The sequence below is a fragment of the Mercurialis annua genome, linkage group LG3 (assembly GCF_937616625.2).
Source record: "Mercurialis annua linkage group LG3, ddMerAnnu1.2, whole genome shotgun sequence".
Lineage (NCBI taxonomy): Eukaryota > Viridiplantae > Streptophyta > Magnoliopsida > Malpighiales > Euphorbiaceae > Mercurialis > Mercurialis annua.
The window spans coordinates 65,648,078-65,663,556 of record NC_065572.1 but is presented as its reverse complement, the minus strand read 5'-3'; the positions used below and the strand labels follow the sequence as shown (position 1 = coordinate 65,663,556).

The window sequence follows — 15,479 nt, the reverse complement described above, 5'->3', positions numbered from 1 at the left end:
TCGTTTAAATACATTCACTCTTCTTTATTTGCCACGTCAGGCGGGTGGATTATATAGCATTACTCTAAAAATGAACCTTAATCATAATATGCAGTACTAACAAAACGACAACGTATAATAGTGTCACATCTGTAGGCTACACCCCTAACTATATTTCCCCGCCTTTTTTCTAATCTCAATTCAGAACTCCCCTTTTCTTCACTAAAACCCTAACATTTCAAAATCTATTCCGCAAGATAAACAAAATGCGAACCGAAGAACAAAGACAAAGAGCTGAGTCAAATCGATTAGCAGCATTAGCCAAGAGAAAAGCATTCACCGAATCAGCCATCAACCAAAACCAACAACAAGAACAGCAGCAACAAAATAATCCGTGGCGGCTTTTTAAATGTAGAAAGCTCTCTCCGGATCACACTCCAAGCACTACTAATATTACTCCGATTGAACCGAAATCGAACACCCATTCGGACCAAAAGTTCCGGGTCCGCCTCGAAATCTGCTCTCCCGACTCTTTTTCCATTACTCCTAAGGCTTTGCAAGGGTTTGTTTACCCTGGTGAAGAGGAATGTTTAAACAGATTAAATTGCTGCTTGTCTGATGTAAGTCGGTCTGAGAATCTATAGAATTTGAGAGAAAATGTAGTTTGATAAAGAGAAATAGTTTTGCATTGTTACTATGTTGGTTAATTTTAGTTGATTTTATATTATTTTAGGTGATGCCGTCACACTACACGCAAAATCATGGAGGCGGAAAGGCTTGTGTTTATAAGCTTATATATTATGATGAGGTTTTATCGTGTTTAAAGAAGTACAAGGTTATTGAAATTGAGAAGATACCTTTTGGCACGCTAAATGTTGTCCAAAGACTTTCGCATTCCTTTGAAACGGGGAAATGGGAGCCCTTGAGGCCTGAACATTTGTGTGATGAAAAGGTTGATGAATTGATTGGGAAACTACCAAGAAAGATTTTGGATGTACTCTTACCTTTCCAACTAGATGGTTTAAGGTTTGGTTTACGAAGGGGTGGTCGATGTCTTATTGCTGATGAAATGGGTCTTGGAAAAACTCTTCAGGTAGTTGTTTTGCTGGAAGTTTTGTAAGTACTGAAATTTGTGTTAGTGTCACACTCTAGAAGCCCGTGCACGCCTACTCTCTACTTGTATGAGACCATCCTTCAAGGTTTTGAGTCATTTAGACATTAGGACATTTTATGAGTTATTATATTTAGTGAATATTTATGGTTAATGGTTTTGAGAATGGTCTTGTTTGTATATCATTAACGATCTTTAGGCATGCTAGCAAGTATCTGCCTAAATAACCATCTTTTTCTGATTTCTGCCTATATTATTGGTTGTGCCTTACTCGAGTTTTAGAAACTCTATAAAAGGAGATGATGTAAGTATATAATCATGTATCTACTGAATTTGTTCCAGGCAATTGCTATTGCTGGCTGTTTCATGAATGAGGGCCCTATACTCATTGTTTGCCCTGCTATACTACGGTTTTCATGGGCAGAAGAATTAGAGCGATGGATGCCTTCCTGTTTACCTTCTGAAATTCACCTCGGTACTGGCTTCTTATCTTTTCCTACCCTTTGATTATAACTGTCACTGTTTTTCTTTTCCTACCCTTTGATTATAACTGTCACTGTTTTATATTTTATCTGAATCTTTCATCAATATTTCATGATATGTTTTGCTTTGTGGTCCGCCTCTTGCTTTGTGTTCCCGTGTCTTGCTTTAGTTTCATAATGGCTAACAAAATCTTCATTTTTCATGGGATCTTTTATGCGCTATTTTTTTTACAATAGAATTAGGAAATTAGTTAGGCAACTGCTTCCTTTGTTCACCTTAGCCAAATTTCTGAAACTTTTCTTAGCTGCCGTTAATCTTAAATGTATTACTTACAATTTTTTCTATTTCAGTTTTTGGTCATCAAAACAACCCTGCATATCTTACAAGATGCCCGAGAGTTGTGGTTATTTCTTTTAAAATGCTTCAACACCTGCAAAAGAGCATGCTTGAGCGAGAATGGGCTCTTCTAATAGTTGATGAATCTCACCATGTGCGTTGCTCAAAAAAGAAGTCAGAACCAAATGAGGTATTTTTGGGCTTTTGGAAGTTGGGGATGTATAATATATATGTTTGTCTCATGAGTAAGATGTGATTCTCTTATCAAGCTTCTGACGTCATGAAGTTCTTTTGATACATTGGAATGACTGTATCTTCAGTGCATCGACTAATAGTAATGTATAATTGGTTCTGTGGTTTATAACAATCAGACATGAAAATATTATCAACAACAAAGAAAAGCAAAATTGATTTTTCCAAGGCTAATCACAAACCTACAAACACTAATAATAATTCAAAATTGAGTATCAACAACAAAGAAAAACAATCGATTAATGATGCACTATTTAATAAGAGAGAGATATAATTGAATGCTTGTAGTTGTTGTTAATGTATAAGTGTCTAACCACATAAATGTGATAGATGGGGGGTATTTATAACCCCAACAACTAGCCCAAAAGTCTTCTAGAAGAAAACTTATTTTTGTGCTGAAAAGCACTGGGTAGTGCCTGCTACCCTTTGGGGTTGCACCCGCGACCTCTGGTGTCTTCAGAAAAGCCAACGGTCAAGTGCCACAGGGCACCTCTTCATTGGGGCATTCAAATATAACCGTTGTGGATTGCAACGGTTGAAAAGGCAGCGCCCACTACGACTCTGAGTCGCGCCCGCAATAAATTAAGTGAAACAAAGGGTATGTCAAACATCTGGGTAGCGCCTGCGAAGGCCTGAAGTAGCGCCCGCTACTTGTGAGTCGCGCCCGTGACAGCCTGAAGGTAGCAGGCGCGAAAACCTACGGGAAAGTCAAATTTCCGATTTTTTGATTCTCGTTAGAAATTTCCGAATTGACCTACGATGGTTTTAATAGGTTCCTACACACTAATAAACAATATTAGAACCTTTAAATTGCTTGTCAAAAGTCAAAATTGAAGAGATCAAAAGGACTTGGTCCAACAGTATGCATTGTAGATTTCTCCTTTCGAATAACTAGCTGAAGATTGCACTATTGCATAGTGAGAGAGCTTCATAATTTTGTATTAAAATTTATGACTCAATTTTCTTTCAACTACATTTACATGTTATCTTTGTGCCAGTAACTATGTTAATACTTTTTGTGTTAACAGATAAAAGCTGTTCTTAATGTGGCAGAAAAGGTCAAACGCATAGTTCTTTTATCTGGGACACCTTCTTTATCCAGGTCATAGCTTGTTTTATGAAGCAACAGGATTTCTGTATCTTTTTATCATATTATTTGTAGTGATCTTTGAATCAAAACAGTTTCATTTTTAATCATTCCCTCTGCCTGTATTCGCTTTCTCAAGTTTCTGTCTGCATTACCTTTGATTCTGGAAATGTATTCTGATGCGTTCCTTATGTGAACTCTTAGGTGATCATAGGCCATATGACATTTTTCATCAGATAAATATGTTATGGCAAGTGCTCTCCAACTCTTGCTCTGTTAATTATCTTTCTCACCTTTTTATTAATCGGGATTACCATTGTCTGAAAATGCTTCTGTTTTGTAGGCCTGGCTTACTAGGACAGAGCAAATTTGATTTTGCAAAAACTTACTGTGCAATTAGACATGTTCAGACTTCTGAGGGGAATCGTTTCCAGGTAATTGTAAGTTTAGCTCAAAAGCATGAAATGATCTTTTAAAAGCTGTACAGAAATATTGTTTATGACTATGCTGAGTTGTTTATAAGACTTCATCTCATGTGTACGGTTGATAAAGAAAGAAAAATTTGGAAGGGGTACTAGGAAGAATCAAAAAGAAAAAAATTTGCTGCTTGATTGGTTTGTGAGATGAAGTAGGTTCCAGTTTTCATGGACAATAACAATATTGAGTTCTGTGCGTTGAAGTCATGAGGTATTTAATGTTTAGCGAATATCTTTATTGCAGGATTTCTCAAAGGGCATCCGCTTGGAAGAACTGAATGTGCTACTTCGGCAAACTGTTATGGTATGCTCTTACTTTTGATGTCTTAAAACTTTGTGTTCTATATTGCAAATATTATTGCCTCCTACTATGTTCTCGCTTTTGCTGTCTTACAATCATGTTGTTTTTAGTTCAATCTTTATTATGTCAACCCCCTTCTCCTTTCTTGGGTTGTTACTGTCTTTTTCTTCTTCTACTAAAGTCCATGCATTAACTTTTAGCTGTTGCTTTAAATGATATTGTTAAATTACTCCAACTCTTACACTAATAATTGTCTCTGTCATCTTTCTTTTTGTCTAGTTTACCAAAGGTTTTTCAAGATGTGTGTTGTAAATTATCTTTCCTTGAACAGTTGTAAATTTTTTTTATTAAAAAACTCGCGTAATAAATTATGGTTTAACTGTCAAAACTTTGGAAACAAGTACCTCAGTGCCTAAGCCTCTATGAGGGTCAAATACTTGAAGCACATATCTAGTTCAAATATCAGCTTTATTTTTACCTGTTTCTTTCTTCAGGTAATTAGTCTATCGATTACTAATGCTTTTTTTTCTCTTCTTTTCTTTTGGGGTGGGTGAGTGGAGGTATTCCGAGAGAAGGGGTTGGTGGAAGGATTTTGGCAGTGCATTTCTCTTTCTCTAGGTAGTCAAACAGGATTTTGTACAGTGTTACTTGTGCTTACTTGTGAAAAATTGTCATCATAGTTATCTTCATTTTGTAGATAAGACGTTTGAAGAAGCATGTGATGGAGCAGTTACCACCAAAACGTCGACAAATTATACGATTATTGTTGAAGAAATCAGACATAGTATCGGCAAAGGAAGCCGTTGGGATTGTGAATGATGATACTTCTGAAGGTATTGCACTTAAAGTTTTAAAATCTTTATGCGTGTCAGATCTGTCTTAAAATTATCAAATAATGAAAGTGATTTCATAGTTCTGACTTTTTTTTTGTGACATCAAGGTTGTGCAAATTATTTGGTAAGACCTAAGTAAAGTAAGAAAAATTAGTATTATAGTAGAATACAACAAGTTGATGAATGCTTATGTTATAAGGTTTTATTTTTTTTCCTTTTCAAGTTATTAGTCAGATAATATGTTCAAAATATAATAAAGAAGTAACTACTAATCAATGGCTGAACAAGCATTTTATCAAGCTTATAATTTGCCGGAAATCTTCTGCATAATTTTATCCTAAAGCTTCATTTTCTTTTAGGTGGTGGTGCTTCTTGCAGATCAAGTAAACTCTCCTACCAAGAGCTTGGTATTGCAAAACTACCTGGGTTTCGAGATTGGCTTTGCATTCATCCGCTCATTTTAGAATTAGACAGCGTAGCAGAATTGGATGTAAACCCCATTTCCCAAAAGATGATAATTTTTGCTCATCACCATAAAGTTCTTGATAGAGTGCAGGTCAGAGCTTTTACTGGTTCCTCTTTACTGCACTGAACATTTCTTTTTCTGCTTGAAATAATAAATTTGTAACACTATCTCTTCTTCAAAATGACAAATGCAAGTGCAAATTACTCTGGAAAATCATCCTGGAACATTGCTATGTCGTCAAAGTTGACCGGAGTTTATTCTTATTTAATGCCACCCGAATTGTCCAAACTTGGTGTCAATCTTGTCCCTTCATCCCACCTCTTCATCCTGCATCCCAATTATGGTTCCAGACTAGTAGCAACTCTAGCGAGAATAACTGATACTGCATCAAATTTGGTTTACTCTTACTTATATTCCTGTTGTCTTTCATGCATCCTGGATATTGGTTTGAGTAATTTCCACTCTTATGAATTAATGTTATTTCTGATCTCCAACGTTCCTTGAGGAAAACTAGGCAGGTCATGAGCTAGCAAGCATGTGCATTCGTATAAGCAACATGGAATATAGGTATTAACACAAAATTTCCTGAGATATGGAGCTACTTTATCATAAAGATCTAAAATGGAGAAATTGACTGACACTTTTAGTTGAGTAGCGGGAGATTATTATTTCCTAATATGTTCAACAAAGCTGGTATTGGAAAATTATTCTTCCCACCCTTTATAGATTTGGTGTTACTGTACTTGTTTCTACAATTTAGCCCTAGCTTGTTTTTAAAGCTACCAATATATGATATGTAGTTCTTGTTTTTAGTATAAATTTCATTTGATTTGCCAGGAGCTCATTTGTGAGAAAGGGGTTGGTTTTGTCCGTATTGATGGAAATACACTTCCCAGAGATAGGCAATTAGCTGTTTCATCATTCCAATCAAAAAATGAGGTTAGTACCATACGTTTGTATCTCTGTTTAAATGTTCTGATTGCAGTAGAGTTCTTCTTTCAATTTCTGCTATCCAATATTCTGGGGTCTTAATTTCCTTTTGGGATTTAATCGGATTCTATCTCTTTCATAATAATAAGAATTGCGATAAAATTGGGGAGTAGATAGAATGAAGAGGACAAGGCAGCTTTTGCTACACGAGCCAACAAAAAAAAATCAAAAGGCCAATGTAGAATAACAGATGAATTTGAGCCGTTTTATCACTATAAGCATTATTAGAGATAGGTATCTTGTTGAAAGGCCTAAAAGTTAAAAAGCATACAGTCAGAGTAGTGTATTCAGAAAGATAAAGAAAATTTCGCATGCTAATTACAAAATATAAATACTGTACTAGAACACCTTAAACTTTTGAGATTCTTCTTCTCCTTCCACATCTGCTAAATCTTGTAATTATAAAAAAATTCCTGCTTTCAGCAGCCATCTTTGCTGTTTTTTAGAAAGTTCCGCCTGAGTGTTTACACCCGACTTCTTTTTGGCAACACCAATTCTTCCTTGTTGAATGAAAATCTTCTCCGCTAAAGAAGTCTACACTTTTAACACTGTCAAAACTGTGCCCGTGACTGTTTGAAGGAGAAGGCGTCATCAGCTTGGTTATTTTCTACTCGCTTCAATTTCTGCAATAGTTCCACAAATTTTAATTAAATGAGGAGTTTTGGTGCAAATGTGGGTTGCTTTAAAATGACTTGAATATCATTGGTTTCAAATAACATGGGTCTTGATTGCAATGCAAGTAGAATGCTTTATACACGTGGGATTCCTTAGAGCCTGCAGTGGGAGAGTTTTCATCTTTATATTCACCTTTTATCACATATAAATGCATTTGTCAGCATAACAGTTGAAGATCGGCATAATAGTTGAACACTACAAAGTGCATACACCATAGCCTGATGATCCATATTTTCTTATTTTAATGCAGATTAAGATTGCAATTGTTGGTATAACTGCTGGGGGTGTTGGACTTGATTTCTCCTCAGCTCAAAATGTTGTGTTCTTGGAGCTGCCTCAGTCTTCATCACTGATGCTTCAGGTTTGTTTTGCTAGTTTTTTTGGAAGAATTGAAAGTTGAAAGTTGATTATGTAAAATAAGGTACTTGTTAATTAATATAGTAGCGGTAATCAGTTTAACTTACCAACCTTGGGCAGTGAGGAATGACTGATTTGTAAATTCTATTTGTGGCTTTCAGTTTCAGCTCATCAATATTGTTTGTAAATGTGTTTCCATTCTTCAGATACGAGTGATTTCTTTCATTCCATTCGTCTTGAATTTGATCTCTTGCTGAGAAACGTTTCAGTACTTACCTTTCTGTTTGGATTGATGCTTTCAGTTTTCAAATAGAATTTATTGACAAGATCATAACGCTTGCATGTTTTTTGTACATTTGGTGTTATGGTGTAGTTTGACATCTAAATGCCTTAATGAAAATGATTGTTTACCAAAGTATCTAACGTTGTATGTCTTCCGCTATCTTATACTCCCTCCGTCCCATTTTATTTGTCCACTATTCTATATTTAGATGTCCCAAAATGATTGTCACATTTGTATTATATACACATATTTTCCTCTTTTACCCTTAATATAAATGGATATAATTTATAGAATATTGACATTTAATGTTATTACTATTATTGTATTGACTATTCTTCTTTTCTAATATAGTAATTCTAAATTAACTCAAGAATCAAAAAGGGTACAAAAGGAAAAGTTGTTAGTAATTAAATTTTTCTTAATATGTATGAAATTAGAAAGTGGACAAATAAAATGGGACGGAGGGAGTATTTCATTATCTTTAATTGAAAAGTCTAAAGGGGATGTGAAGGGTTGGGCCTAGATATTTTAGCAATCCTTTTGGCTATGAATTCCATACATTTTGTTTCTGGTCTATAACTAATGATCTTTGATGTGCATATCTCTTCTGAACCTGTTTCCATAGGCTGAGGATAGAGCTCATAGGCGAGGACAAACAAGTGCAGTCAACATATACATCTTCTGTGCAAAGGTATACTTCAGTTCTATAAAATAGTTCTAGTAGTTTTTTCTAGATATTCGAATTTCCTGACAACTAATTTTAGTATATTACCTAAAATTGCAGGACAGTATGGATGAAAAACATTGGCAATATTTAAACAAAAGTCTGCATCGTGTTTCATCAATTACTGATGGAAAATATGATGCAGTTCCAGAGATACCAGTAATTTATCTTTATTTCTTTCTTCTACTTATTTTTTAGATTTAATTTTTTTTCTTGATCAATTTATACTTTTTGTTACCACCAAAATAACTTGTCAAAGCATTTATCATTACTTTTAATTATTTATAAAAAAAACCTCTTATGTAGACCTCTTACTATCAGTGAATCTAATATTGATTCACTTTCTTGCTGCGGCATTATCTTGCATAAGCGTTGTAATTTTTTAGGACTTCCTTTCCTTTTTCCTTATATAAAAGAGAAAGGCTTAATATCTTAAAAAATTCTGACCTTTCATCCCCTTTTCAATCCTACCCTGACGTTGTAAATCTGTCAATTTTACCCTATTTTGCATTTTTTTCATTTCAATTGTACCCTAAAGCATAAAATTGATCTTTTTTTTATTTGGCAAAAATTCTCTAAATTGACTCGTTTTGCATTAGATTAACTTTTTATATTAAATTGACCATTTTTAAAAAAAATTATTGAACTTTTGTCAAATAAATAAAGGTCAATTTTATACTTTAGGGTACAATTGAAATGAAAAAAATCAAACTGGGGTAAAATTGACAATTTTTCAACGTCGGGGTAAATTGAAAAGGGGATGAAAGGTCGGGGTCTTTTAAGACATTAAGCCAAAGAGAAATGCATAACAGAGTGCCATTTATTTCCCACCTTCCTGAAATACATAAACATGCATGCATTTGAAATTCACGTTGAAGTATGATTACAAGTATGATTGCTTTTGGAATTATTCTCTAGCTTGTTTCTTTTCTTATTCAAATGAGTGGATTGCGGCTTTTCATCCTTTTTCCATCTGACTTGGCAGGTTGATAAAGTTTCTTTTTTAGAGACAAGAAGTAAGGCTGAGGGAAGTTCTTGCAATCAGGTTTTGGAGAAAGACTCATCCGACAAGAATTCTGCCATTACAGCAGTGGATATGCAATCATTTGAAACCCATGATAGAGTTGGAATGCCAGTTGATATATCCAACGAGCAATCTAGTTCTAGTGCCAGTGCTGTTCAAACAGATGAATTTCAACTTAAGGTGTAACTGAGAAATCGAGACTTGATTCGATTATTGCTGTAGGGATTCACTTAATCTTTCATTTGTTTCAATTTGATTCTTTGTGAACTGAGTAACAAAGTTTCATAGGTGGAGAAGGCTAGTATGGTTCCTGATCAAGAATTGTGTGAGTATTTTTCCCCAAACGGAAAAGCGGAGAGAGATGTTTCTGGAAGTGAAATCAGCCGTCATGATGGAGTTTCACCTTCTAAGTTGGATATGGGAGATCGGAATTGGTTAGCAAAGGTATACCTGGAGAAGTTTTTGTCGTTACAATAGGGGTGGCAATTGACTTTACTTTTTGGTCTATGTAAAGAAATTTGTCTCATAAATTTGAAATATGCAGGAACAAAGTGCCTCTCCTCAGACAAAAAAAATAGACGGCCATGGACCTGTTTTGGAAAATGAAGCTCGTGAAACTTTCTGCAATCAAGTATATTCTCTGCGCTTTGAGGTACAAAATAAATACTGAGATATGTTATCAGTTCAATCCTCTTATTGCTTTACACATGAAGAAACACAACCCAATTTCAAGCTGCTTTCATCATTTGTATAATGATATATCAAAGGCCAAATGACCAAAAACGGCCAAACCTTTCATGAAAGTCTTACAAAAGTCTAAACCTTTCAATTTTATCCAATTTGTCCTGAAACACATGATTTCGTTTCAATTTTGTCCAATTATGTATTTTTACCCATGAGGCGCCTGCGTGGCGCTGATGCAGCATGCCACACATCAGCGCCACATAAGCAAAATTGTGTAGTTGGACAAAATAGAAACGATAACACGCGTTTCAGGACAAATTGGATAAAATTGAAAAGTTTGGACATTTGTGGAACTATTATGAAAGGTTTAGCCTTTTTTGGTTATTTGGCCTATATCAAAATTTGCAAGAATCTGTTTCTACTCTATTTGCAGTGTTCTACTGTTTTTGCTGCAGCCTTAAAACTGATTTACCTTGCATATTATGAAATTCAGTTTGTGTATCCAAATGCTTAATTATGTGTCAACTTATTTCTGAATGTGTCATTGCTTGATTTAACATGTATTCTACAGTTGTTATATCCTATTGTTCTCTCTTAAATTGTAAAATTCTGGGATTTCTACAAGCTTCAAACTGTTTGTTTCTTATTGTTGGAACATCCATTATAACTGATGAGTTGTGACTCTATTGGCCTGTGGAGGGCTTGTCAAGTGGTGAATTTAGAATTTGGAAGAACAAATGATTGAGATAGCTCGAGATTTAGTTCAGTTGTAAAATTTTGGGAGGTGTATATATGTTGTACCTTTCAGCTATCTGTGGGTGAAACAACTTTAGAGAGAGATTATTAGAAGCTTCATCTAGGTCAGAATTCACATGGTGCAGTTGTTGAGACCTCATTCAAGTTATGGTTTTGCCGCAGTCATTCTAAAACTGGCTCCATTAATGTCTGAAATTTCATAAATTCAAGCTGCCTGGGTGCAGTTGCCTTTTTATATTTACTAGCACCTTAGTGGCTAGTTCTTCAACTAGCCTTCTCTGATGTATTACTTTGTAATTCAAGGATCAGTGGTCATTCTTTAATTTAGCCTCGCACCCTTTTGACTTCACATATTTCTGTGCTGTTGTCACAATATACGCAGATATGTTTGTTTCTCTTGGAAAATCTGGTAGTTGCAACTGCAACTTGAATTTAGGCATCCAACATCCACCAAATAAGAATATGCTTGTCAGTTGCTTGAATGATTTTGGTTTTTATCAAAGTATTTTTCTAGAAAAGAAATCAAAGGAATGTAATGGCCCTTAGACCTTAACTTTATTTACCAACTTTACCTCTTTTCAGGTGAGCCAATATACTGGGAGGATTCACTTGTATTCCTGCATTCCAGGGACAGACTCGAGACCGCAGCCGCTATTCGAGAATTTCCGACAAGAGGAACTTGAAACACTTTCTCCTGTTGCCAGTGATAACAAATCAACTGTTAAGCCTTTTAAGGGCAACCCAGTGTATAAGGATGCACTTCTTGCATTCATTGAAGAGTGGAATAAACTAAGGCCCGTTGAGAGAAGGAAACTACTTGGGAAATCTTTGCAGCTTCCTCTGTCTATTGAGCTATGTTACTTGAATGAAAATAATAATCATAATACTAAGGTATGTCCGCATGAACTAGTACTTCTGTACTGGCTTGTAACATCTATGAATGTTACTGAAAAGTGAAAATGTGATAGGGATAAGCGAGCACCTATTCTTTTAGGAAAAGATCAGTTCATCTTACCTTATGAATAACCCAGTTGTACAATTATTTTATAGGGACTTCTGAAGGGCGGAAGTAAACGACGCATGACCCCGTGGTCTGAGATTAGCTATCCCTTACCGTCTAATGCTATTTGGAAAACAGTAAACCTGTCAAGTAGCTATGGCAAGAAGGAAAAAGCGTACACACAGGGTTGGAGCATAGAAGATGGTCCACTTTGTAAACTCTGTCAAACACCATGCAAGTAGGCCCAAATTAATTCTCACTTGCTGTAATTATTTGTTATTCAGTTACTTTCTTGCATTTTCTTAGTTTTTGTTTTGCCTTTTTCTCCATTCCTTCTGTTTCTTTTAAGGTAATGGTTGTGCACCTTTCTTCTTCGTATTTTTTTGTTGTGACCTTTCTTCTTCGTATTTTTGTTGTGTTTTACTTGCATATTTACTTTCAGGGGAAGCAATGCTAAGACACCTGAATTCCTTGAGGATCTTTTCTGCAAACTTAGTTGCTATGAAGAATACCGTTTAAGAACTAGTGGCAGATCCCTTCGACAGGTTAGGATAAGTTTGAAGTTCAAGGACCTTTTTTTTTACTTCTCTTTATTAGTTCACTGGATATGAACCAATGCACCATGCTTATTGAAAACTTATTATTATAAAATTGAAAAGAAGGTTCCATTTGTAAACTAGAATTGTTTTTCTCAAAAATAGTTAAATCAAAAAATGTATGCAAAGAGAAAATTATATAATCAAAAGAAAAAAAATTTAAGTGTAAGGAATGAATAACCTATTGTGTGACTGCCATAATCAACAAAAACTGAATCAATTAATTGTTGAAACTGAAAAGTTTACAACTCCCAAGTTTCTCTCAACTCTTGATGAAAAATAAGAACTGAAAGAGATGAAGAGTTTAAATGAGTATTTTTAGCCGACATTAAATTATGTCACAAATTCAAGCTCACGTGAATAATGGATTGAAATTAAAGAGTTCCAGCTCTTCATTTTTTTTTCCAAAAATGATGCATATTTATGTGAAGAATATGACAAGTTTAAATAAATATTTAGCTAACATGTAAATAGTTTTTAGTTGTTACAAACCTGATCTAAAATTGTATTCATAGTGAACCACTTATCAATATTGTGTGTGTTAATATTGTTTTCATAGAGAGATCAGAGAGCCACTTGTCAATATTTTGCGAACTTAAATATGACACCTGACACCATATAATTAACTCATTTTTGAAAGCTCAATTATATATATATATATATATATATATATATATATATATAGATATATAGATATATATATAGATATATATATAGATATAGATTTGTAGCTTGGAGGAATTTAAAGAACCCTATCTCAGCTTACTTTTAGCCTTTTGAATGAAAAAACTTGATTGTGGATTTAGTTTGCTATTTGAAGTGTCATTAATCACTTATCATTTAACATAGCCTAGCAAACAACTATATTGTGCTTCAGGAACTTTTTCAAATGGAACATGGGATCTGCACGAATTGCCAATTAGACTGCCATAATCTTGTTAAGACCGTGAAGCCTTTATCCATGGAGAGGCGAAGAGAGTACATTGAGAAGGTAGCACCAAATGTGGCAAGTCGGAAGAAATTGTAAGTCAATGGTAGCCACATTAATTTATCGTTTACAATGACAAAGTCATTCACTGAGATTGATATTTTTTTTGTTATTACGTAAATGATAGGCTTTTAATAGGTTTTTTGGTGCCACCGTACCTCGTCAGATTAACAAATGTCAATAACTGCTTTCTTACTTGACGTATGCAGGGTTGATAAGCTAGTCAATGCTCCATCTGAAGGCAACGCATGGCATGCGGACCACATTATTCCTGTATATAGGGGTGGAGGTATTACAATGTCTCATTTTAAATCAATATTCAAGGATTTATGTGGCATGAACAATTGATTTGTTAATTCGATGGATGGTTGATTAAATTACAAGGACACTCGGTAATTGGTTAATTTAAATCTTAATCGAATTTTATACATTTCAGTATAAGTAAGCATTTATCATCTGGATTGCAATGTCAATATAAATCCTAAAAAGACGTACTCGATAGAGGTAATTGAGTCAATGTTTTGACTAGGTTTTCATTTGATGTAGTAGCTAAAGCCATATCAATGGTCTCCTTAAGCATTCAAGGCTAAGAATCTAAAACTAATGGTCTCTGCAGTAATCCCTTATACTTCATATATTTAGACTTTAATGTTTTATATAAAAGGGTCAGAATTCAGAAATGGCTTTTGTGAACACGAGCATCTTTTATGTTTCATTTCTTACTTCACAAGGAAAAAAAACACTATTTTTCTTTTTTTTATTTTCTATTTTCTGGCGGGGTGGCCTAGAGGTAACTGTTGCTGCTTCTGTTCTTGTCCCGCATTTCTTCTGCAGGAGAATGCCGACTAGAGAATATGAGGACTCTGTGTGTGGCATGCCATTATGATGTCACTGCTGCACAACGCACTGAACGTCGGCAGATAAGGGCCAAAGCTAAAGCACATCTCAAAACCATTTTGAATGACCTCAAAAGTGACAAGACAATGGAGAGTAGCAGTAGTTCTAAGGTAAATTCCAAAACACTAGGACTTGCAAATATTCCAAATTTGTTAAGTAACAGAGCACGGCACATATTTAATTTAGTCCATGAATAAGATGATTTGGATTGTTGAATATCCTTTCTCTGTATATAACAAGGCTTAACATGTGGAGTTGAAAATAGATGTCGGAATGAGATTTTGTAAATAAGAACATTTTTTATCTGTGCTTTCTTCTGGTTTAAAATAGATGCAAGACGATGACATGGAAGACGAGCTTCTAGTCAAGGTTCCTGGAAGTGCCTATTCTGTCATCAAAGTCACAAGTCCTGAGAATGAAGATTTGAAGAAATCTCCGGAAAGCTGAAGAATGATCAGAACAGCTTCATATTCAAATCCGTTGCTTCGATTAAAGCTACCTGTCTGTCGTAGAATTGTGGAAAATCATGTACAGTTTTTGTATCCAGAGCATCGGTAGTTTCCGCAAAATGATGTAGCACATGGTTCTGAGTTCTAACCACATTGTTTGTCATATTTTTTGGATGGCTTGTAAAATTCTAGGTAGAGAGCAGCCAAATGGTATAGGAGCACATTTTGTTTTGTCAGAAAGTGAGTCCAATTATGTTCAGTATGAACTTTCATTTAATCATTTATTTGACAAATAGAAAATTGTATTCTGTTTGATCTGCATATACACACAGGGCAACTACCCTTGAGTGTATTTCCATTTTAGTTTTGTTATTTAAATGCTAATTTTCTTTTGTGCTAAAATCTTATTAGTTTGATATGTTTGATCTTCCTTGTCGAGTTGAGGGGGTAAACTGATTCTTTGTCAAAAATAAAACCAAAAAAGGAAAATAAAAGAGAAAGAGAAAGGAAAGCTAATGAACTTAAAATTTGAGATGTGTTGTTAAAAACATTGGATATTAAATAGAATCAAGGTATCATATTATCTTAGCAAAATTTCATGAGTTTTCTCGAGTTTTATTATTATTTCGTAAATTAAATCAAAATTAAATTATTGAATTTTTTAACAAAAAGATATATCATATTCCTTTATGCATTAAAAAGCAACTAAAATGACCTTCAATTATTTAATAA

The 15,479-nt window shown here is 34.5% G+C and overlaps 1 protein-coding gene across 2 annotated transcripts; it reads left to right on the top strand.

The window, feature by feature from the left end:
* Positions 1-152: 152 nt before the first annotated feature.
* Positions 153-15,149, top strand: LOC126673653 (uncharacterized). Of its 2 annotated transcripts, XM_050367881.2 has the most exons (24): positions 157-599; positions 713-1,072; positions 1,433-1,565; positions 1,924-2,099; positions 3,190-3,263; positions 3,463-3,498; positions 3,592-3,682; positions 3,969-4,028; positions 4,723-4,858; positions 5,218-5,414; positions 6,162-6,263; positions 7,240-7,350; positions 8,255-8,320; positions 8,414-8,512; positions 9,339-9,557; positions 9,666-9,821; positions 9,922-10,029; positions 11,400-11,708; positions 11,868-12,055; positions 12,260-12,362; positions 13,291-13,436; positions 13,611-13,690; positions 14,236-14,408; positions 14,629-15,149. In XM_050367881.2, exons 1-24 carry the CDS (start codon positions 246-248, stop codon positions 14,743-14,745), a joined length of 3,594 nt encoding a protein of 1,197 aa, XP_050223838.1. In that variant the 5' UTR covers positions 157-245; the 3' UTR covers positions 14,746-15,149. The 2 variants fall into 2 exon arrangements, with proteins under 2 accessions (XP_050223840.1, XP_050223838.1); XM_050367883.2 differs by lacking the exons at positions 13,611-13,690; positions 14,236-14,408; positions 14,629-15,149 and having other exon boundaries at positions 153-599; positions 11,868-12,051; positions 13,291-13,430.
* The last annotated feature ends 330 nt before the right edge of the window (positions 15,150-15,479 follow it).